Source organism: Acomys minous (genome assembly GCF_964271855.1).
Source record: "Acomys minous genome assembly, chromosome: 9".
Lineage (NCBI taxonomy): Eukaryota > Metazoa > Chordata > Mammalia > Rodentia > Muridae > Acomys > Acomys minous.
The window spans coordinates 72,730,699-72,756,390 of NC_140490.1; the positions used below are offsets into that span (position 1 = coordinate 72,730,699).

The 25,692-nt window shown below is 42.7% G+C and overlaps 1 protein-coding gene across 1 annotated transcript in view; it reads right to left on the minus strand.

The window, feature by feature from the left end:
- The window catches only part of VPS41 (VPS41 subunit of HOPS complex), a 148,607-nt gene that overhangs the window by 37,388 nt on the left and 85,527 nt on the right, over positions 1-25,692 (minus strand). The window contains exons 8-14 of the mRNA XM_084796674.1: positions 21,769-21,888; positions 20,574-20,720; positions 16,161-16,227; positions 9,239-9,336; positions 5,724-5,853; positions 3,784-3,899; positions 2,130-2,186 (exon numbers count right to left, since the gene is read on the minus strand). Coding sequence (XP_084652800.1) covers positions 2,130-2,186; positions 3,784-3,899; positions 5,724-5,853; positions 9,239-9,336; positions 16,161-16,227; positions 20,574-20,720; positions 21,769-21,888 — 735 coding nt within the window. The remainder of the gene's footprint in view (positions 1-2,129; positions 2,187-3,783; positions 3,900-5,723; positions 5,854-9,238; positions 9,337-16,160; positions 16,228-20,573; positions 20,721-21,768; positions 21,889-25,692) is intronic.

Genomic DNA, 25,692 nt, shown 5'->3' on the forward strand with positions numbered 1-25,692 from the left:
TAGCCCAGGCTCTAAGGTCAACAATTAATAAATGGGACCTTATGAGGCTAAGAAACTTCTGTAAGGAAGAAGACACTGTCAACAGAACAAAGTGACAGCCTACAGACTGGGAAAAGATCTTCACCAACCCTACATCTGACAAAGGTCTAATATCCAAAATATATAAAGAACTCAAGAAATTAAACACCACCAAACCAAATAACCCAACTGAGAAATGGGGCTCAGAATTAAAGAGAGAATTCTCAACAGAGGAACATCGAATGGCTGAGAAACAATTAAAGAAATGTTCAACATCCTTAGTCATCAGAGAAATGCAAATCAAAACGACTCTGAGACTCCATCTTACACCCATCAGAATGGCCAAGATCAAAAATTCAAATGACACCACATGCTGCAGAGGATGTGGAGAAAGAGGAACACTCCTTCATTGCTGGTGGGAATGCAAACTTGTACAACCACTTTGGAAATCTATCTGGTGCTATCTCAGAAAACTGGGAATAAGACTTCCTCAAGACCCAGCTATTCCACTCCTTGGAATATACCCAGAAGATGCTCCAGCATACAACAAGAATATTTGCTCAACCATGTTCATAGCAGCCTTATTCATAATGGCCAGAACCTGGAAACAACCTAGATGTCCCTCAGGCAAAGAATGGATAAAAAAACTATGATACATTTACACTATGGAATAATACTCAGCTATTAAAAACAAGGAAATCCTGAAATTTGCTGACAAATGGATGGAGCTAGAAAGAATGATCCTGAGTGAGTTAACCCAGACTCAGAAAGACTCACACGGTATGTACTCACTTATAATTGGACACTAGCCCAAAAGGGATGTCCCATGAAAGTCTCCACTTACCAGGAGATTGGGATAGATGCGAGGACCTCCTATTGGGACTGTAGGTGAGAGAAATAGGGGAGAACGGGGAAATAGAAGGACTCAAATGGTCCTAGAAACCTCCAAGAAGAACAGCATGACAGGCAGATCTGGACCCAGGGGTCTCCACTTAAACTACTGCACCAAGCAAGGACAATACATGAAGTAAGCATTGAACCCCAACTCGGATCTAGCCAATGGACAGGACATTCTCCACAGTTGTGTGGAGAGCTAGGACAGACCACTTCCCCTTGGTGGAGGCCTGGGGGCACTCAGAGAAAGGAATAAGCACACTACCAAGATGAGACCTGATAGGCTGTGACCACATATATGGTGGGGGAGGAGGTCCCCTTCTGTCACAGACCTAGGGGAGGGTAATAGGGTAAAAGAAGGAGGGAGGAAGGAGTGGGAGGAATACAAGTGAAAGGATAACAATTGAGATGTAATATGAATAAATTAATAAAAAAATTTTTAAAAGTAATTACTATTCTCTTCAATTGTGCCTAAAAGATGGTGAGTTTTCTTTCCTCTCTTTATTTATTGTTTTGCTTATGCATTCTTTATGAATTAAGGCTTGTATGTGCAATTTTACAAAGAATTTCAGGATGCAGAAAGTAACAGAAGAGATTTGTGCACAGACCCAACTCCCCACAGAAGGCTAAGTTTCTAGGATTCACTTGTAAATAAGGTTATGGGCTCAGTGATGTGTAAGGACAGGACTCTTTAGAGGATATGATTTCATGTCAGGTGTTTGCCTGCACATTCACTGTCACACTTAGAAAAGAAATGTGTTTCTAGCCATTGTACTCTCCCAGAGTCCAAAATGTAATAAAAATGTATTTGATTTCCTAGAATAGTCTCCATAACAAAAGCAATTGAATTTGTTATCAAGGCCACACCAAAGCAATCTAGTTTGAAGAGACCAGTCTTGATACATTTTGTGATAACGTGATTTTACCTATGATTTAAAGAGGCTGCCACAAGTTCACCCAGAGAGCTTTGTGTTGAGAGGGCATTGTACAAATGCAGTTTCCAAATTTCCTAAAGCTACATCCTAGCAGGTGTTCATGTCTCTTGTTTACAAGCAGAAACTGATTTGATCAAATGAAATATTCTGCCCTCCCAGGTAAAAGAATTAGTTCAAAACAAATTATGAATAGATACAAAGAAGCTGTTTGTGTCCCTTTCAAATCGTCCAGGTTTGAGTTAGTAACAACAGTTAGGTTTCAAATAATGAAGCTGCACTTACCAGAATCTTATGCCTTTTAATGTTCCGTTGGCTAATTTCAGCTGCCATCAAAGCTTCCTAAGTTTACACAGCATCATGGTAAGAGGCATGAAAAAAGAAAAGAAGAGAAAATGGAGGAGTGGGAGAGAAAAGAAAGAAGTACAGTTATAAACTATGTGTTACATTTTAACTTCTAAACTATATAAGTACAACCTCATTTTCCTGAGTTTTTTTTTCCCATAAGGCACTTGGAATTTTAGTGTTATAGTTGAATGAACATCACTGAATTAAAATTAAAGCTCTTCAACCAAAATGAAGACTTTTTTTCACTTCCACTTGATTCATTCCCACCTTAAGATCCTGGAATCATATTTCATGTACAAATAAAAGAATAACAAAATCTCCTAGACTTCAAGCAAAAAGGGTACCTGTCATTTTCAATCTGTGTGACATAGACCGACAAAAGACAGTTTTTATTTATGACTCAATAAATGTAAACTGCATGCATCTGTTTTCAGGTCTACAACTAAGCTTATGAAAATCATATCTTTTTATGTCAGAAAGCTTACAATTATTAGTTTAACAAATACTTAACATTTGTTTCATAAAGTGTTACTTAATCTAGGGTCTGGACAGATGGTTCGGCATTTACGAGTGCTTGCTTTGCAATCATGAGGAGTAGAGTTCGGATCCCAGCATCTATGTAACAAACCGGAATCTCTCCAAATGCCTGTAAGACAGGCTCGGAGGGGGGTGATACAGCTAGAACTGCTGGCTTCCAGCCTAGCAGGGAGGACTTGAGGAATGGATTGACTGAAAGACCCTGCCTCAAAAGAAGTAAGTGGAGAGCGGAAGGGGACACACTATATCACCTTCCGGCCTCTGTATAGATAAACAAGTATAAGTACACACTCATACGTGTTCATACACTCATACAGTTGCGCACACATATACAAAGGAGGAACTAAGTAAATATAAGAAACACTAAAAAATTACTTAACCTAAAGCAATATAGTAATAGCTTGATTATATACCAGGTATTAAAATATAACAACAGGGCACCAGTTACAAATTAATAAAAAATGCCCCAGTCCTTCCAGGTAAACTAGTAACTGTTCTTTTCTGCTGATGGTCATACAGAACATTCAGAGTCATTCTAAGAAACAAAATATCTCAGCAGCGATTACAACTGTGTAAAATGTTGTTGTTTAAATCCTAAAGTCGGTCACGTTTCTACACTACTTAAGCCTGTCTAAATTATGGCTCAGTGAAGTGGACAGCATTGGTCCACCCAAATGAGCTCAAACTACTCTAAGAATAAATCTGGTATCTTTCTGTTTTACACAAAATATGGGTAAAATGAGCAATTTTATGAATAGATCCAAAGAGAAGACCCTTAAAAAGTTCATTAGGAAGAGAATCACAAAACCTTCAGTACATCAGCTCTACTGACTCCCCTTCTGTGAACCACGCAATCTTCCCAACCCACCCCTCAACAGAAAAGCCAGCCAACTGAACAGCATGCCTTCTGTTCTCTGATTTCTGAGAGAGAAATCGTGATATATTTTTGGTTTGGAGCATACTAACTCAATAAGAAAGATTTACTATAAAAAATCTTTTCTATTTTCTATGTTCAGACAAGTCAATACTTTCAAGAAAGTAAAATCAAAACTACTTCATATTTCTTCTTCTCAAGGAGCCAGTCAATATGATCATCTTGGTCTCGTTCCTTGGCGATGACAACGTCTCTTGGACTCACGATGTAGAAGAGTGATTCCCCTTCAGAGTACTCTTGAAGGGAGGAGAGAGAGGACAGCCTGGGTGACTCCTTATTACAAAGTTGCAATAGTTTTGGGGGATGTAATTAGGCCACAATTTCAGACTCAACACTCAATTATCTACCTCTGCAGCCAAGTGTGCTTGACTCTTCTGGAGAGCCATGGAGGGTGAGAATGGCAGCATACACTGCTCTTAAATGCACTACAGTGTCACACTATCCAATAGGGAAGGACGGAGAAACAGCTAGAAGAAAAGGCTACAAACAAACTAACACAAATAAGGTAGGCTTAAAATTTTTAACATTCTGACTTCAAAGGAAGAAACAGAATCCTAGCTGCCTGTGCTGGTGCATACTGGACTTTATCTACTGTTTATAAACTTTATTTATGGACACTTACAGAGCCGCTCTTTTCTTACAGAACAATTACATCCCACAGTCAACAATAAATGTTTTCTCCTCACCAGGGTCAAGGCCATGTAATACATAAATGACAGACACCTAAGCCCTGGGGACACGATCTGTCACATCAGCTCTGGGAGGCTGATGCTGACCGTTCCCTGCAGAAGTCAATTACTAAACCTGCTCTGAAGGGTTTCTAAGCAAACACCTGAGTGCTCTGAGCAAAATACTCAGGCCGTATGCATTCTGCTCTGAATCACAACTGTTTTTTATGAACTCGTACAGTTTTTTAACTAATTAGAGGGCTCATGTAAGAAGGGCCAGATGCATGTAGGGTGTTGCATCATTTCTTTGTTCACATGGAAACTAGAATTATTTCCCTAAGATGTCTGATCTCCCAAAGGACAGGACATTCTTCATAGTTGGATAGAGAATGGGGTCTGACTTTCATACGAACTCTGGTGCCCCATATTTGACCATGTCCCCTGGATGGGGAGACCTGGTGGCACTCAGAGAAAGGATAGCAGGCTACCAAGAAGAGACTTGATACCCTATGAGCATATACAGGGGGAGGAGGTCCCCCTCAGTCACAATCATAGGGGAAGGGAGTAAGGGGAAAATGGGAGGGAGAGAGAAATGGGAGGGTACAAGGGATGGGATAATAATTGAGATGTAATATGAATAAATAATAAAATATATTTTTAAAAAAGATGTCTGTTGTTCATAAAGCAGGAAGAAGTATCTAAAGTGCGTAAGTAGATTTTTTGTCCCCCTTTCGATGTATTTTACTAGACTTCCTGACAGGAATACAGAGCCATAGTTCTCCTTCTGCTCCTGAGCAGTAAGTAACTACGTGTAGTCACCTGCATTCGTCCACCCACTTTGCAAACATCCCGCAGTGCCTAGTGTTGCAGTGGGACCCTTTCCATCTGTCACTACTCAGTTCCCAACAGAAGGACTTTGCTGCCACCCACAGCAAACCTTCCAGGAACATAAAGTTTGGACTGAGGGAAAAAAAAACCACAGTCATGCTGCTTGAGGCCAAGCTAAATGTCACTTAGAGGGACAGGACAAGGCTGGGATATTCGGAGGGACAGCATGCTCGCCTGGCATGTTTAAAGCCAAGGGTTTGATTCCCAGCACAGCAAACGTAGCTAGATGACTAGCTGGTTAGAAGGAAAAACAGAAAAACAGGACAAAAAATAAACCTACTGCTCACCTTGGTTCCTTTCCCAGAACATTCTATTTTCTATGTACATTCAGACAAGCCATGCAGTATTTCTGAGTCTAGAACTCGGGCTCTCACTGGCTCAGGCCAGCCCAGGGACTGTCTACAGTCCTGTCAGCTCCTGTGTTTACATTCCCTTGTGTGAGCGGAATAGAAAGGCAACAGAGTAAGTGTAAGAAGATGTACAAGCAGACCTCTGCTGTCTCACCTAAGTGGTAATCCCTGCACTCATTCTCCTGGAAGCCCCTGACTGTCAGAGCATCGGATGAGATCTCTTCGCAAGTCTCTGGCAGTGGCTGGATGATGTCCAGTCTGGGCCTGGCACAGTACTCCCTTTCCTGGGGAAACACAGGGAGGGTGCAGCTTACTGGCACTTCTGCAGGTTACACAAAGGAACAAGCTATACATACTTATTTTGAATTTATCATTTAGGTACAAACAGGTCTTCCTAAAAGCTTGCCACAAACAGCCACCCAATCGTGCTTTATTTTGTAATCTTTCTTTGTGAAATTGTGGGATTTATGAACAGCCCTATCACAGAATGCAATCCTAAGGCAGTGGTAGCTGATGAGAATCTTCGTCACTTGGCAGCGTTTAGAGCAGCACCATTAGGTGGCATTTAGAATCACCATGGAAGCTTATTTCTGGGCACGGGTATGAAGATGTGTCCAGAAAAGTTAAAACATGCAAGGGAGAGTTCCCCACTCCCAGTGTGGGCAGCACCATCTCAGTTCTGATCCTGGACTAAAAGGAAACAGCAAGCCAAGCATCAGCATCATCTCCCTCTGCTGCCAGCTGGAGGATGTGACGTCATCAGCTGCCCCCGGGAGTCCCCTCCAGGATAGGCTGTACTGCCATACTGTGAGACAGAACAACACCTTTCTTCCTTAAGCTGCCCAGTATTTCATCACTGCAGCGAGAAAAGTGACGAACACACACAAACTCATTACAGTTCATCTGCATAATATGAGCAAATGCAAAACAGAATTACAAATGACTTCATATCCAAATCACTGCCAATATGAGTAAACTTACTAGCAATGCCAAAAAGATTAAATTCAACACTAAATCAGATCTTGTCGAGATGGTCGAACTGCCTGCATGACATCACCTGGTACAGAAGACCATGGTCGCAGGTGGCTGCTGACGCAATGTGGCTAGTTGACCAGGGGGTTAAATTCTCAATTTTACTTGACTATAATTAGCATAAGTATTGTGTGACTACAGTTTCTGAAAGGGAAATGCTAGTTCATGACATGGGAAAGATGAGCTGACATTTCTGAGGATCATGGGTGACATTACGTAGATCACTCGCTGGGTTTTCAAAGGAAGCCTGGAAAGTGATTAAGCATTATAATTCTCAGTTTTACAGACAGAGAGACTGACAGCTACAAAAGTAAGATTAAAATTAAATAAGTCCGTGGGAGGGCTGGGATGTCTCCCGGTCAGCCTTGGCCTTCTGGATCAAGTGGGTCCTTCTCTGGTTTCTTATGCATTGCACGCATGAAGTGTACATGCCATCAGGAGCAACAGGGCACACGCTTGGATCTGGTATGGAGTGGGGAGGAGAGAGGAACAAGGCAGAAAACAAACCCAGAAGCTCTGTCTTTACATAAAGCCGTGGAAGTGGACCTCTCTAAGCACGTGTGTTAACTAAGAATCCATTATCCCAGCTTTCTATCTCACAGTGGGGCTACAGCTATTAACAATCACCTACAAGAAGAAAACAGGGGATAGACACCAAAGTTTACCTGAGCTTTGAAAAAACTGGGAAAAAAATCTCTAATTTTAACAACAAAAAATGGAGAGAAGAAAACAGGAGTATTTTAAAATCTGGGTGCAATGAAAATGATAAAAAAAAAATCAAAATCATGACAAGGTGGAAAACAGTGACGTTCACTAGATCATATAAAAAGCTTTGACGGCTAGGGATGTAGTTCAGTGATGGGGTACCTGCCAAGTATGTGGAGTGGAGTAAAGTATAGAAGAACTGAGTCACACAATGGCGCAGTAGCTGTCACAGGGTAGAGAACAGGTGGACACACAAAAGGCACTATGCAGCAAACACTTGAGGGTAATGAAAAGCCAAGAGAAACAGCCAATAAAAATCTAATAGAAACAGATTTTCAGTGTGAAAATAGAACTGGGTAATGGTGTGCCCAAAGCCTATTGTCATTCTTTGGCCCTGATTTTGCTCAGTCACTCCATGGTTAGGGACTGAGAGCACACACTGACGCTATATAAAGTGAGTGTCCACACACTGGCATGCTATAGTCTGCCCTGTGAAGATGGCCTTCCTTAGGATTCTCCTTTCTTATGTTCTTTATTAACACCAGTTTCCCAGGTTTCCTTTTTCCTTTTATTTTTTATTTTTTATTTTTTGATCAGTTGTTTATTAGGCCTCCCCCTTCCCACTGTTATTGCTTCTTCCCTTGTTTCCTTCAATCACATCCTCAATCGGCCCCACATTCCTCATCAGAAAGCACCGCTCTTGCTCCCCCAGGAGCCTCTGCCTTTCTGTATTTTCAAAAAATAAATAAAATAATAATAAACTGATGTCCTTCAATAGGGCTAGAAGCCAACCCTATTGATTTTAGGAGGTTTGAGGGTTCACTTAAGTCTACAGCGTTTCATTGCCTAGCAACATGGGCACCCAGAGCTTCAGTTACTATAGTGATGGCTTCCTAATGCAAGTGTTCTCTCAGAGAAAGGCTCAAGTGCAGCCACCGTTCACAACAAGGGCTCCCTGGGCTTTTCTCACCTATTTTATTTCTTGCCATTTGAGGGGGAAAAAGAGGAGGAGGAAGAAAAGGAGGAGGAGGAGGAGACAACAGGGAAAGCACACTCTACCTGCCCGCTGACTGTGGAGAGCCAGAGAATCAATTGCAATTTCTTTTATATATAGTACCCAAAAGGAAATCCTTTACAACAAGCTTCCCCTGCTCAGGCCTTGAGGCTGCCACTCTCCCAGTCTGGGTGGGGCCCCTGAATTACAACAATAGGCAAACTTGGAATGATGCTGCTCTGGGCTTTAAAGGGAGTTTAGGTATCACTAAATCCCAGATGAGAGTTTCATCCCAATGCCATGAAAACTAAATTTGGTTTTCTCTGCTGTTTCTTGTTAGCAACACATTTTAGTGTCTATCACCTACACTGATAACTGAATGAACAACAATCTCCTTCAAAGCAGGACTTGAGGCACTTGGAACCCTCTGGCTTCTGGGAGGTAAACAGGTAGGTCTGGACTCCAGGCAAGGAGGAGCAGCCCTAGCAGTGACTGTCTCTGATGCCTGGGATCCCCTGCTGCTGCAGCAATCAGTGTCATCGCTGTCATCTCTGCTAACACAAGGTCAGCTCAGTTCCTTTGCCTTTCAGCATGAGGAATACTTTATTTCTTTAAATGAAAATATCAAGCAACTGATGAAAAAGAAAGGATGCAAAAAAAAAAAAGAAAAAGAAAAAGAAAAACCCAAAAACAAAAAAGAAAACCAAAGAAGCCCAGGCTTTCTTCTTTGGATAGGAAAGGGAACAAAGGCAGGCAATGAGTGTGACTTCTGAAGGTACATATGCTGGTCCGCAGGGTAATTTCTGCTAGGCTTATTTCACAGGCCAGAAAGTTCTGCTCGGATTACAGCAATCTCCCGTGACAGGCTGCCTGACCTGGGTGTGATGCTAACAGCCAACTCCTCCACATCCCTCTGACCCTGGGGAGAAGATAATTACCGTTTTTTCGGAAACTTCCTTTACGTAGGAAAGTACAACAAGCTGATCACACAGAGGTGCAAGTCCGCTAATGTAGAATTCAGTTTCAAACTGAGACACTGCAAACAAAAGGCAGAAAGGATTCACCATTATACGGAGCAAAAAAGTGCACATGATGGCAAAGACACTATGAACGCTATAAAGCACTGAAAAATGCTTGAAACAGAAATACATGCTCTTTCCCCAGTGTGATCCTGACACTCACAGTGTATGTGTTGAATTATGATACTATACTAAATATGCACTGAAGTGTGGCCAGCCAGCATGGAAAGCAATTTACAACAGTCTGTCCCAGGAAAGACATGCAGAAGCACAGAGTTCAAAATTGATATCACAGACAAACAAACAAACAAACAAACAAAAAACCAAACAAACAAAAAAAGAACCTCTATATGGCAAATGTGATGCTTCACTGTGCTACAGAACTTAAATAGGAATGTCATTACATTACATGCAGACTTTCTAAAATAAAACCTAACATCAATTATCTTTAATAATAATAGTAAAATTATCTCTAATAACATTAACTTTTAGAAGTGTCTGTGTGTAGGTTTTTCTTTCTTTTCTTTGGTTTTTTTGTTTGTTTGTTTTTCTGAGACAAGTTCTCTGTGTAGCCTTGCTGTCTTGGACTCACTCTGTAGACCAGGCTGGTCTCAAACTCATAGAGATCCACCTGCCTCTGCCTCCCTAGTACTGGGATTAGAGGTGTGTACCACCACATTCGGCCTTTTTCTTTCTTATAGGTGAAGTACAGTGGTGCAAACAGTACACATCATGCTGTTATTATAAATCATTACTCTGGTTTTGGCTTTTGACATTTTATTTAAACATCTTTATATACTTACTTATATACCTTATATATAAAGAAAATTAAGAAGTATTGATGCACTTAAACTTAAAAAGGATTATTATTATTATTACTATGATGATAATGATGCGTTAAGAAGTATACACTAAGGAAACAGCTGAGTGTGTAAGGCCAGACCGTGCAAGCATGAGGCTCTCAGTCTAAACCCACAGCACCCACATAGAAGCCAGGCACGAACACACGTGTCTATAGTCCCAGCCTTTGCAGGACTGGGGCTAGGGAGGACAGTCAGCTTAACTGAAATGGCAGTCTGGCTCAAGTCTTAAGGCACTAAGGCAGTGACAGAGGAAGACACCCCACAACCTCTTCGGGTTCCTGAGGTTCCAACACAGACAGTTAATGCAACCACCACATACACACAAAGTGCTGCCTGCCGGGCCTGGCAGTGCGGCTCTGCACCTCAGCTCTCCATAGGCTCAGGAAAGAGGGTCACCACCTCAAGGATTGTTACGGGGTACAGCACGAGTTCAAAGTCAGCCTACGGAACGTAGTGAGAACCTGCCTCAAGGTGAAACATTAAAGGGGCGCTACGGGCACAGCTCAGTGCTGCACTGCTTGTCTGGCATGCATGAAGGACAATGTCGAGCCCCAATGCTGGGGAGGGGTATGTTTACTTATTATATGGGGGAAATATAAACACATATTCCTATGGCCTGATTCTGACGGCTCCATGATGTGACCAGAAGTTGGCAGCAGTTAAGGAGACTGAGTTTTGAGGTGAGATTCCCTCGTGCGTGGCTCATATTTGGACTTCTCCCATTGGTTGGAAGTTTCGTAGTTGAGGCTGCCTCTGACATCCTGGATATTGGCTGCACTCTGGTTAACATCTATGGTGGGAAAACTTTCTTTTCTCGAGTTGGGAGAACTCAGTTTGTCATGCTGGAGGTGATACTGAATGCTTGTACAGTCTGGAAACTGGGTCATAACTTCCACTAAACTGGATTAAACCAGTTACTTTAGATTCAATGTGAGAAGTTTTCTCATCTGAAAAGAAACAAGAGAAGGGGTACAATCTAAAATACAGATGGAATGAGGGACGCGAGAATCTTTCTTCTTTTCTCTTTCTTGTTCATCAGACTCCTTGATTTTTCTAGTCCTTGCTTATCTTTACAATCATCTTCATAATTTAACTTCTATACTAAAACAGCTGACCAAAAATGACTTAACATAAACTCTACAATAGGTGAGAGTTTTGAGACTGGGTCTTATGTAGCCTAGATTGGCTCTGAATTGGTTATGTAGCTGATGGTGACTTTGAGGTCTGATCTTCCTCATCCCAGCTCCTAATCGCTGGGGTTATAGGTGTGCCACCATTCCCAGCTACCATGGATAGTAGTTCTTATGCCTTGTCACTGCCTGGATGACATAAGTGGGCACGGTGTCCTCACACACAGCAAGGGCAGGTGCTTTGGCCTAGCTCTGCCACTAATGTTTTTCTTCCTTTTGGAAGCTTGTACTGAGCATTTTCTTACGGAGCCACATAAAAACATTTCTGATAAGAGGCAGCATGGGAAATGGTCCAAGGAAGCTCACTACCAACCGTTTCCACCTCGACCACAGCATGGAGAAGGGAATGTGCAGTGTAGACAGGGCTAAAGGTCTCCAGAGATGCACAGAGTGCAGGGTGTGAGTGTGGGAGGACATGAGAGAGTGAAGTGCACATCTGCTGATCTGATGGGTCCACACTGGGATCACGTAGGGGGAAGGTGGCAATCTCACCCATCTAGAAGGAAGGAAACTAAAAACTGAATTTGGCGGCCATTATTCCAAGTGTCCTCACACAAATGGAGTTGAGTGCTGTCTCACTAACCATATGCTGTCACTGAAGCCCAACTATACAGCTTCCTTGCCACTAGTCTGGGCAAAAAACGATAATTCAGAAAAGCCACAGAAACCCTCCTCATGAGGGCCACAAGGAGGCCTGTGTGCCCTTGTGTGCAAGCATATCCAAGGCGTGGTGGACCCTGAGCTATGAGGTACTGTCCTCTCTGTAGATCACATGGCCTGCCCAGACTAACTGAGAGAGAGGATGAGGCAATGTATCCTAATGGTAACTAAATTTACATCATGGCCTGATATTAAAAACAAACAAACAAACAAAAACAACAACAACAACAACAACTTAGCTATAAGGTACAGAACAGAGCCATCAGGATAGTGCCCTACGCAAATCTTCACTCTACATCCTGATTTCCTTAATCTGCAGTGCTTACATAAACAACATGGAGAGTTCATGATCTCTGAGATCATGGAAAACACTAATATGTTCAGGATAAAACAAGAGAAGGCTGCAGGCGTTCATCTCAGTTTCAGGTGGTAAATGTGTACTTGTAGACACTAAGCTATCACATTACCAACTGTGAGTTAATGATCACGTAGAGTAACAAGGAAGAAGTATATTATGAAAACTAATGGTTAAGAGTTTATAAATACAGGAGTTATCAACGTCTAGATAAAGCTGGAGCATCCCTTGTGTTGAGTCATTCCCTCACACCACCCACAGTCTGCTTAGAGAAACAAAACCCGCAATGACAGCAACACTCGGTGTGACCCACAGTGAAGAGTTGTAACTGCTGCATCTCTGCCACCCGCTAATTCCTCTCTTAAAACCTACAAATAGAAACATGTCAAAAACAAAAACCCCACGTGAAGCCTCACTCGCTGAGTTGCTAGTGTGTGGGGTACCCGCAGATACTGTGTCCTACAACACCACAGCGAGAACCACGCTTTTCACTATTCTCCACTAAGACAAGAGTGTATTCAGATCTCACAGGTGCTGCTCACCTCTCATGCTAAGGAAAAGAAAGGTTGGCTAGAGGACGTGGTACTAGAATACATATAGATACAAGGAACAAGTATGTCTACATATGTAAAGGAAGAAATGTCAAACTGCTGTATTTATTCTCCTATAGAACATACACAGAACATCAAACACTTATGGACTAACTTTGTAAAATATCTTCTAGCAATTATTGGCTTTGAATTTCAAAAATCACAGTGGCCAATAAAGTTTACCTTTCCTGATATTCCATTCTACACCACAGAACAATGACTTTAATACTTTTAATACGTTTTGTCTTTTCCTAAAGGAAAGCTACTTTGAAACAGGTGGTTTACAAATCTAGCTAGACAGAAGCACACATTTAAACGGATTATCAGGAAAAGATAAATCACAAAGAGCAAATTGTTGGGTTGTACAGTCCACAGAGAAATCAAAGGCTTGGAAGTGGAGGCTGAGAGAAAACTAGTGCCAGACAAGACAGAGCGTACACTTGAGATCAGGAGCATCTAGAAGTGAAGAGAAGGCTCTGGAGCCGAGGCAGTGTGCTGTGTTTCCACACACAGCGTTTTGCTGAAGAGCACCAGTTGTGGTAGGAACTGCACTGCCACATGGTCGCCGCATGCCAACATGGTAGCAAAGGCCTCCACACTGTAGCGTGCTCAGAAAGCAGCAAGATATGCTGTAAGAATCGGTGCACTGAGCACACAGAACATCAGCAACTAATGTCTCTTCAGAAGAGCAGCAGCAGGCGTCAGACTCCAATGCCTTACTTTCCCAGCTGGACACTCTGAGTGACAACACAGAGAACACAAGCTACACCTATACTGCCCCACCAAGGACAGCAGTGGAAGACTTGAAGTCTTTGTGCTCAGAGTGCGCTGCCCTCTCTAGAACTCTCTTTTCTAGCGTAAGGGCAAGCATATCGCAGGGCACAGAACTTCCACCATCTCTTCTGGTCCCTCCCCAAATGCCAATCCGCAAGGAAGAACAGTTATCTGCGCATCTCTCATGTTGCACTCTAGCTCCTTTACAGCAGTCAGTGGCTGTTGTAAAGGACCCCTGCCCTTAGCCGGCAGGCCAAACCAGGAGCAAACTGTGCCCAGAGAGCATTCACTACGTCTGGACACTTGCTTGACCCCGGTGGTCAGAGAAAACACTATTGGAATCAGCACGTCAGTAGCCTCAGGGATTGCTCAGAAGCAGACACGCTGAAGTAAAAAGTGATGCGATGCTTCACACAAGCAAATCATAGAGTTAGAGGGACCTGAAGTGAAAAGTGAAGAGACTGACTAACAGACAAAATACAAGGAAAATTAAAAAAACAACAACAACAGCAACAACAAAAAACAAGCCAACAGTAACACACAGGTCAGAGACCATTTAAGGCAACTTAGGTTTCATTTTAATCCCAGATTCTCTAGTTGATATCTGGTACATTAATCTGGAATATGTAACGAGGATGCTTCATTATAACAATATTCAAGCTTAGATAAAAGAAAAAGAGAAGGTCAAGGCATGCTGGGTAAAGATGTCTACACCAAATGGTTATTCTTTTTATTATAAGTATAAAATCATCTCAGTTTATGAGCTAAACACAAGTCATGAACAAATCACAGGGACTCTCTACCCCCTGAAAGGAGAACAGAGTCACAGCAAACTCCCCAAGGCATGTGTGCTGCAGAGACTCACTAACATGGAGCCTGCATAACTGCAGGTTGCTGACCTAAGAATGAAATAAGGAAAAACATAATTTCATTTCTCTAAATGAGGTACTTCTCTCAACCAAAATTTTAAAAACTTCAGGGGGAAAAAAGCTGGGCATTTCCATCACACTCAGTTGTTCAGCAAACAGACACACAGCGTCTCCGTTGATGTGTGCGAGGTCTGTAGTGCTTGGGAAATTCTTACCTGTGAGACTGGGGTTCCTTCTGCTGTTGTTTGTCTGCTCTGTGCTCTTGAGACACTGCTTTACCCTGCAGCCAGGCTGGCCTTGAGCCCACTATGTAACCATGGTAATCTCAAACTTGTGTCAAGCCTCTTGCCACAGATCCCTGAGTGCTGGGATTGCAGGTGTGAGCCGCCTCTGGCTACAGAAACAGCTTCCATACCACCCACCATCCAAAGGCACAAGCACATTTTACAGCCGACTTTAATATGGAAAGACTTATTTTTCCTCATCAATGTAATGGCATATAATACTTGGTACATGAAACATGTAGCTGATTCCAAGAGGCACTTAATCATTCAGCGTAGTATTTAGTATCTACTATAATGCTCTAGGCACTCAAGAAAGTAAGCAAAAATAGATGAGCCTATGCTTGCATTGAAGTGACACAGAAATGTACCAATAATCAAGAAATCAAGAACTGATGCAGCCACACAGCCGGGGCAGAGAGAACCCACACCTGAATGTGTGGGCGTAGTCTAGTCAAGCGGGTTTTCTCAGGAAAGCAATGCTTGGCCCAAGGTATGATTAAAAGCTGGTGAAGAGAAAAGATGCAAGATGAATGTTCTCGACACAGTTTGGGAAGGAAGAGCCTGGTCTGTGCAGACAAGTCGCTGTGGCTGCAGCACACAGACCACAAATAGGCTCAGTGAGAGCTGCTGCTGGAGACAGGGTTGGGCAACCCCAGCCCCTGCAGCATTCTTTATCCTCTGAACAACGTGGAAGGACAAGTGAGGGACAATTACACGATCTGGTCTGCACTTCTATTGTGACAAGAGGCTGGCTTAGAGTCACAGTGAGCAGAGACCACTAGAAGGCAGCTGTAATGCTCCAATATGGGGCCAAGCTTATGGTAACAAAAAATGAGTGCTGAGGAGTTTCAAGTGAAGATGACCAAGAGTAAGTACTGTAGTAGGTACATGCACACATGAACTCACCCTCCTTACAGCCACCTGACAGCATTCTTTCTCACCTTTCACACATGAGAATATTGAAACAGCAGAAATCTGTCTGAGGTTCTGGCAGTAAATATTAAACCAGGATCCAAATCTATGATTATCTGATTTCAAAGCCAACTACAAAGTTATTATGAGAAAGATATTTTGTTTGTTTGGGGGGAAAGAAGGGTTTTCCCAGTGAGTTTCCAGAACCTGAAGGCTTTCTGGACCCATTTTATGCAAATACCAAGAGATACGCTCTGGTGGAGGACGTGGCCTTCACTTTCCATCTGACAACCAGAGACTTTGTTGAAGTTTTACCATCACAGGAGATGTGGGAGGGCCCATACCTATTTCAACGTATCGACTCGGCAGATCCCGCATCTCACTGGCATGACGTTCCTTCACTGAGCATATCTGGAATAGAAATTCACATGTTATTCTCTAGATATGACAGAATGCTCTATACCATTTTAAAAGGTAATCATGTCTCCCAGCGGTGGAGTACATGTAATATGCTCTAAGTCATAAAAGACGGAATGGGTTGGAGGGGCCTGAGAGACGACGCAGCAGTGACACGCACTGGATGCTCCTGCAAAGGACCTGGGTCAGTTCCTAGCACCCACATGGTGGCTCAGAACTTTCACTGTAGCTCTGAACTCCAGTTCCAAAGGATCCGCTGCCCTCTTTTCACCCTTGTAGGCATATAAGATGCCCAGATATACATGCAGGAAAAACACGCATACACTTAAAAGTAAAAAATAAATTAAGTAATTAGTTTGGACAAGCTATGACAACCATTATTTAGATTCCCCAACATTGGCCCAATAAAGTTACAGTCTATGACAAAGAAAGAGAACTTCCATATAGACTTGCTGTTTCTAGCGGCCCATTCCCTGAAGCTCTACTTAAAGACTGCAGACACATGCTGGAGGGGTTTCTGGTAGAACATGCACACTATGGTTGCCCAACAGCATCAGCAGTCAGCATGCATCCCATTATGATCCCATATGTGTATAGCCTGGAAGGTGAGAGTAGTTTCCCACTGTGTGAGGGAAGAACATTTTTACTATGTGCACTTTCCCCAAAGTCTGTCCGTCTTTGTTTCAAATTACACCTGTAAAGTTGACATAGAAATATGTATTTTGTAAACCAGCAACTAAAAATGTATTTACCCCCTAAACTTTCACTCCCCCAACACATATTCTAGTTGCTTCTATTAGCCAAGATTTCTCACTAAGATTTTGAACTGAGAAATGCTCAAAATATGACCTAGACTGAGGAAGAAAAAAAATCCCTAATAAAATAGTATAATGACATAAAATTTGCATATTGTGATTTAAGCATAGAGAATGTGCATTCATTATCTATGACTGTTTTAACACATTACACAAATGCGGCAGTTTTAAACAGATATGCATTCATTCACTTATAGGTCTACAGCTACAGGCCTGATCAGTTTCATAGTCAGGTGGCCTGAGGTGTGGGCAGGACAGCAGCACTTCCTTGAAGGCCCCAAGAGAGAATCTACGCCTGGCCAGCTTGCTCACTGCAGAAGCAACACACTTTTCTCTTGTGTAACAGCCCCTCTCTTGTCCACCTCCACCCTGGTATTTCTAGTATGGTTACTTTGGATGACCATGGCCCCCACAGGCTCACATGTTTGGATACTTTGTTCTTAGTCTATGAACTATTTGCTAAGGATTAGAAGGTGTGGCCTTGGAGGAGGAGGTTTGTCACTAGAGGTGGGCCTGGAAGACTCAGAAGGCTTGCAAAACCATTCCCAATGTGTTCTTCTCTGCCACCTATTTGTGGACCAAAATGTGAGTTCTCAGATGCTCCAGCCAACGTGCCTGTTGCTTGCTGCCATGCTACGATGGGCTCTGAATTATCTGCAACCATAAGTCCAATTAAAAGCTCTTTTATAAGCTGCCCTCACCAGAGTGTTTCATCACAGCAACAGAAAAACGAGGCAGACAGAAGCTGGTACCAAGGAGTGGGATACCGCTGTGACGAACCTGCCCTGTTGTATTTTGGTGCAATGTGGAAGGCTCTGGGACTTTGGAGTAGGAAGGTGGTTGATGCTGCAAGCTGGGCTAACTGGGCAGTACCAGGAGGATCTTGGAAGGAGTGCTGAGAGCTATGTGGACTGTGGAGGCACAGGTCAGGAAGCTTCAGAGGGAAAAATATTAGCAACTTGGATAGAGGCCAGTCTTTTGATAGTTTGGCCAACAAAGAGTTGCATTTTGTCCTTGTCTAAGAATTTGCATGAGGCTAAATTGAAAAAGCAATGGACTAATTTCTTTGGCAAAGCAGACTTCAAGGCAACCTAGTATTGATTCTATTGCTGGGCTATTAGTAATCACTCTTGGGTCTACAGTGAAAAAGGGCAAGCGTGGCAAAAAGAAACACATAATGTATAGTTTAAAGAGGAAAAACAGCACCAAAATATCGTGTGCTAAAAGCGATGCAGTGATAAAGGACAGGCTGATCCAAAATGGAATAAAGGCAGGGTGCCCTCGAGCTAACTCCATCTGTAAGAGTAAACGGTCTCAGGAATTCTCTGCTTCCGTACAGCAACAACAATGGAAAGCTGCTGCAACTGTGGCCAGGCTCCATCTCAAGCATCCACCAAACTTGGCAGCACTGCCCAGCGGTTCTGGCTTTACAGTCACGAAGCACACACTGGTAAAGGTGTGGAGTCTCCCTCCATTGTTAAGGGGAGCTGCTGAGGCCAGGGAATGTGTGGTTGGGCAGTCCTGGATGAAGGTCCTGAATGAGCAAGAGGCCTTCAGAGGCCATTTTGTGAACCTGTGAAAGTGAATCCGGGATTGTGTTGGAGACTCCAAGATGTCGGTGATGCCAGAGCCAAGGGATATGTGCCAAAGAGAGCTGCACACAGGAGTGGAACCAGTCTATGAGAGAGAAGTGTGTTGCAGGCAGCAAATCTGGAAAGACAGAGCCATCCAAGCCCTCTGACATTGGACATAGAGCTAGCTACAGGACTTGGGAGTTTTCTCTGCCGGGTCTTGAACTTTCTTGGTCCAATATTATTATTATTATTATTATTATTATTATTATTATTATTATTATTATTATCATTATTATTATTTTTACTAACCCCTATTCCTCTCTTTTGTAATGGTAATGTATATTCTGTGCCATCATGTAATTGTGGAAGTATGTAATTACTTTTGATTTTACAGGGGTTTACAATTAAGTGACTGCCTTGAAAGAAGAAACTTGGAAGTTTGGACTTTTAAACAGTTTTGAAACGGAGACACTATGGGGACTTTTGAAGTTGGACCACTATGTTACGGCCATGAGCCTGAAGGGCAGGGACTGTAATGTGGTGGTAGGAAGAGGAGTGGCCTCCCAGAGACCACGTGTTTACATCATTGGTCCCCAACTGATGGAACTACTTGGAAAGGGTTCAGCGGTGTGGCTTGTTGGAAGTCGAATGTCACCAGGGGGTGGGCTTTGGGTTTGTTAGAGACCTGCATTGCTCCCAGCACATCCTCTTTCCACCTGCTACTCAGGGGTCATGATGTGATCTCTTGGCTGCTCCAGCCTCACATCTGCTGCTTCTCTAACTCTCTGAAAACATAAGCCCAATTCAACACTCGCTTCTACAGGTTGCCTTGGTCATGGTGTTTTATCACAGCAATGGAAAAGTAACTAAGAAAAGGAGACGGACAGGCCAGGACAATCTCTCCATCCTGAACTTAATCACATTCTTCCCACATAAATAAGCACTTGAGGTTAGATTTTAAAAGAAGAGTATGTGCGTGACAGTCGTGAGGAGGGCTGGCAGAGAAGGGCCCAGAGGCCACAGGGTTGGGTCGGGCAGCGAGGCGCTAGCCACTGCCATGCTTTCTGTTTCTACTTGGGGCTCTCATTTCCCTTATAGGGCTGAAGTTTGAATAACAGGTAACATTTATAAGCCATTACAATATTCCAGGCTCTATGTATGCCCTTCTACACATCTAAGAAGTAAGTGGAAAGGGTCAATCAACCCCAGGTCTTCCTGATGCTAAAGGCTACACTGTTAAACTGTTGCTGAGATATTTCCTCATATGTACTTTTACATCAGGTAAATCTTGGTTTATTTTTTAAATTGTGTATTGCACCTTTAAACTTCTGTGATTGTTGTACCTAAGCACTGGTAAGCATGGAATAAAGGGGACTGGGCTTGACCGGGCTGCCGGCTTCCTTCTGGGGATCAGCTATGCCTCATCAAGTACAGCAGCAGCAGCAGCAAGTATGGGCCACATAATTAAATGTCAGAAAATACTTTAATCATCTAGATAATGAGCCAGTGTCTCTGTGTCATTAATTTATAAAACATACAGCATTATTTTAGTTTTAGTGTTACCTCGCTACCATCAGTGACCCAAATGAAACTAATCCTCAAGGATAAAGACAAAGAAAAGGGACCATGAAGATGAGCACCTGGACAAAACCACCAAAACCAACCGCATGTTCCATAAACGGCTAAGGGACTGCAGTGCGATTATGGGAAACTGAAACAGAAAGCAACAAATAAAGCATCCTCCTGAGAACATAAAAAGAAAATTATGTTGCACATCAGAGAAAAGAAAAGCCCATCTTAAAATCTGTACTTGTCAAACAAACTGCCTATCATTAGTGTTCAGGTGAAAATATTAAGTTTCCCAGAAACCATTCATGAATACCATGTCTTCAGACCACTCTCAATGAATCTATAGTGATTTTGCATTTAATATAAAGACCAGGTCAGCCACCTTGATGGAAGTTCCCCAGCCAATAATGAGTGTCACAGTGTCCTTCCAGCAGAGGCTGCAGGGATACATATCTGGGCGCAGACTGATGTCATCTCGGGGAACATTGGTGATTCTTTGCTTTGAGGTGATGTCAAAAATCTTCACACCCTACAAAACAATCAACATTATGCATCTTGTATTCTTGAGAAGGGGCATATCAATAGGTGTGCTATTCAAAACACTAATGGTGTTTAGTGGGCATGCCCAGGAACCACACAAAGGCATGGTCTTGCTTTATGCAGAGCCTGTGAGGAGAATTGAACTCCACACTCCTTTCTGGACAAGGCTGTGTGATTAGTGCATGATGGCATGGGTAATGGAAATCCAACACAAATGTGCATTGCACAGACACACCAAGCTTGCTTGCAAGCTGACAGGCTGCAGCCATTACTAAAGGAACACTTAGTCTGCACAAGAACGAGTTTTAATTTTTCAGAAAGGCTTTGGTTCTGAAAACCCATCCATTCAAAGAAAATGACATGTGACAGCTCAAATGCTGGAATGGAAACACCAAGCATGCTGCCAGCTCAGAAGGAGCCTGGAGACCATGGCTGTTTACTTTCATTGTGACCCAAGAGAAGTAAAGAAAATCCCAAACAGTAGGGTGGGACCCAGATGATTCTTACCTAACAGAATGGAACTGATTTTCTTATCTGTGTATTAAAATTTCAGAAAATATGACAGATATGAAAAGACTATTTTTTAAACTTTCTCCAGGCCCCATTTTATATTAGATAAACTTGAAGTGAGTGCATACTGAAAGTACACTACACTTCTTAAATGGCAGGGCTGTGTTTTTGGCCTATGCTTACTAGGAGTGAAGGAGAAATCAAAAATATTCTTCACTTGCTTCTACCAGTGGCCCATGGCAACAGATAAATGCATCTCCAGAGCACATGCCTGAAGCTGCCCTTCAAATATTAAGACGGCTTTTCATTTTCTTGGCTACTCTGTGCCTCGGATTCTTACTCCAAAACCGATGTGCTGGGAACTACTGGGCTATGAAAGGCCAGGTGACAAGACTCCTTGAGCTGTGGTGTGGTATCAGTCACTGTGTCCACCAGAACAGTGCTATCATCTCCTCTGCCCTGGGCCTTTCTAGCTGGCACCCTTCCGAGACTGTACAAGTGTTAGAGAGACAGACATGTGCCTTTACCATATTATTGGCCCAAGCAATCAGATGTCCCCTCCACTTCACACTCCTTATGTTCCCTTCCCCTTCGTGTAGGACGGAAGACTTCCATCTGTTCATCCATGTCCGCTCAAACAGCAGCAACTGAGGACACAGCAAAACACAGGCTTTCAGACACCCAGAGTCACACAGAAGACCCTTTACTTACCCTTTCTGTGTATCAGTGTTACCAAATGACAAATAATCCACCTTCAATATTTTTTATGTTTAATTTTTTAGTAGATAACCTGCTTTTGGAAAGAATCTCCTATGCATCCTGAACTGCCTGGATTCCTACTTAAATCAGATTCGAGCACTGAGGTATGGCAAGTCCCAGCCACAAGATGGCACCAAAACACCAAGACTCGGCGCAAACAATGCTTCGTGGACCCAGCTTCAGAAAAGCTTTTCAAATAAGGAACTAGGAACTAATTCATTTTGTAAACTGGGAAATGAGAGCCTCTTAAGTTTCTCACTGACATGATAGTCACCACAGGCTAAACTGCTTTAGCTGGAAACAGTCAGCTTTTCTTTCATTTAATCCAAAGCAAATAATTTGACAGTATTTTTTGAACAGTAAATCAAATCACAAGGTATGGACCATTTGCTTTAGGATTTATGGTCTTCAAACATTCCACAGCAGCTAGGCTCTGTATAAAGAGAAGAATCTATTGTGAAATCCCACTGGAAATTTTAAAATAAAATATAACTGGTCAAAATGCCTTAATCCTAAGGAAGACATAGTTCTGATAGTTCATGCATTAATAAAATATTTTCCTTGATATACCCAACTTCAACTCTTTAAGCAATGACATTTATAAAATGTGTTACTGACAGCACATCATCCAGAAGTGTGTGTTTTCCCACTGTTCGCTAGTGCTGAAAACAGATGCCATGAGGGAACTGGGATGCGGCAGACACAGGTTTCACTACTGCTGGCCTACAATCCTGCTGTAGAGTTGTAGGGCTGCAATCCCTCTATCTTCAAACTCTAGGATTCCTAGCAGGGACCACCACACATGGAGAGAGAAATTTAAACTCCTATTTCAGTTCACTTCAGTCCAGTTCAGTTCATGTCCAAAGCACTGGGGAGGAACCATCAAGGGTAACCTAGAAATTCTGTGGAATAAAGCAGTAAGTAAAAAGTACAATAAAGAGCCGGGCGTGGTGGCGCACGCCTTTAATCCCAGCACTCGGGAGGCAGAGGCAGGTGGATCGCTGTGAGTTCGAGGCCAGCCTGGTCTACAAAGCGAGTCCAGGACAGCCAAGGCTACACAGAGAGACCCGGTCTCGAAAAACCAAAAAAAAAAAAAAAAAAAAAAAAGTACAATAAAGTTATATACGACAACCACAAATAGACCATGCCGAGCACAATGTGGAGACTGATTAAAGCCAAGACTAGTGTGTTCTCCCTCCCTCTCTCTTTCTCTCTCTCTTTCCCCCATATATTATAAATATAAAGATACCTAGCATAGTAAATAAAAACAAATACAAAATAGTATTTTCTATGATTCCCTTAAATAAAATATGAGTGAATAGCTCTATACTAAATATTTATTAACATAGAATATATAGGAATATGAACCATATATTGCAGTGTAATCATAATTCTAGAAAAGTGGACAGAAAATCTTGTATAGATACTTCTCTAGATATTCACATTATTTTTATAATAACAGAGTCCCTTCTGCTACAATCACTTTGCTTGGGGTCACCAGAGGAAACAGAGGCCAGCTGGCCTCTAGCTTCCCCCTGTCCTGTCCTAGTGCTAGGAGTTCCAGGAGAGGGCAGGAAAGAGAAAAGAATTCAGAAGTTAGTCCATATATATTAGGTATATATTATGCATATATTAGTATTAATAAGGATGAAGTCCACTGTCTTATTTTTAGGGAAATAGTTGAAACAATAAAACCTCACTGAAAACTTAAAAGGAAACACAAATGTGCTTTTGAATTAATTTACCTCTACTTCTTTGTTTTTAATTAAAAGATTTTTTGAGACTATTATGAGAACTGTATTTACATGGTTTCCATTTTTCCCCTTCCTCAACTTCCTCTCAAATGTATGACCTCTTCTTTAATTATTGCTACACACACACACACACACACACACACACAACACACACACACACACACACACACACACACCTCACATGTGCATGCACGTTCACACTGCCGCCGCTGCTGCCACCACCATATAAATAGGACCTGCTCAGTCTCTTTACTACTACTATGTGACTTTAAGAGCTGACTGCCTGTGACTGGAGATCCTATTAGGAGTCCTGAGGAAGACTGGATGAAGGAACTCTCACAAGGCTCTAGCTCTAGGTGAAGAGCTATAAGCAATTAATCACTTCCTTTAAAATATATTATCAATTTCTTCAGAAAACCATTAAGAGCTACTATGATGAAACCAAAATTATAATTCCCTCCAGGCCGTCCTTTCTGCTACCGTCAGTTTGTTTGGGTCACCAGGAGAAGCGGAGGCCCGCTGGCTCTAGCTTCCCTTTGTCCTGTCCTGTTTCCAGGAGTTCTAAGAGAGGGCAAGAAGAAAAGGAAGGAGACAAGAAGTCAGAAGTCAGGCCCTGTCAGGCTCGGTGCAGACAAACCCTGTAAGCTCCGTTTATGTGAAACGGGAAGAGCAACGCTCCTCGGTGAAGGCTTCATGGAGACAGAAAGGCCCAGAGCACGCATGCAGGTGTCACATGCTGCAAAACAAAACCATCCCAAGTCCAAAGAAAGAAACACGCTAATTTCACTAAATGAATGAGACATTTAAAACTATTTTCCACTACAAATTAAATGTGATTTGTCTTCATTTTGGATGTTTCTCAAAATGTAGTAGTTTTTAATCCTATCACTGTTGCCTTTTGTCAACAAAAATAAATTATCTGTAAAGAAGCAGGCATTCTCTGTAAGTCATGTCTCTCCAATGGCTTGGTGCTGATATGCGCTTTATAATCACACTGGTCCAATCACAGCACCACAGTCCAGTTAAGGTACCCTCCTCACTGGCTCTGGCTATCATTTGAGCATCCTTGCTTCTCCCTGATGGAGAAAGGACCACACCTTTCGCTTTGCTAGACGCTCCTCTCATTGTCCTCCTTTCATTGTCAATACATGATGTGTTTGCAATTGGTGGAGCTATGTAATGGCCCGGCGTCTCTCTTCAGATATAGCCCATCTGTAGCTCCCGATGCTTCAAAACCTATTGAAAACACAGGAATCTGTGCTGCCTCTAAAATTTAAAGGGAAGACCTTCAAGCTACTCCCACAATTAACACACCTTCCCTGTCACAAGGGATTTACTCTTTTGAGCTGGTGTCCACCTCCTGCAATGATGGGCTACCGCCCACTCTGAGGGCAGAGGATGTAACTTTTACAAAGCTTATCAAAACGTTGAAAACTGCTTTTAGCGTTGGTCTTCCCACGCTCCATTTAAGCCGCTGCTGATCTTCTCACTGAGGGACAGAGATGCGCCCTGTGTTTGGCTCTCCGGATTGACGGTGCTCACTTCTCAGGCTCCCTGCACCTGACCAGCTCTTCCCTTGCACCTTGCCCCCTGCCCCCCGCCCCCCAGCTCCTCAGCAGCTCCTCTCAGCCTCTTCCCCAGCCCTTCTTCCGCACTCACGGGCTCAAGCTTCTAAGCTCACATGGTACTCCGCTTCACACGTGTGCAGGTAACGGCTGCCCATTTTATCACTGTCCTTCCGTGGGGCACAGAGCTTCATGCAGGAGACTAGCTCCAAACGGTGCACTTTCCACTTACTGTTTTATACTAATCTATGGGAATTTTGAGTAGGAACACATTTTCGAGCAGGAATGCCAAGGCAAGTTCTGCACTCATGATTTACAGAGAGATAAACTACTTTTCTTACCCACATTCTGCACTAATTTAAGTACCACAGAG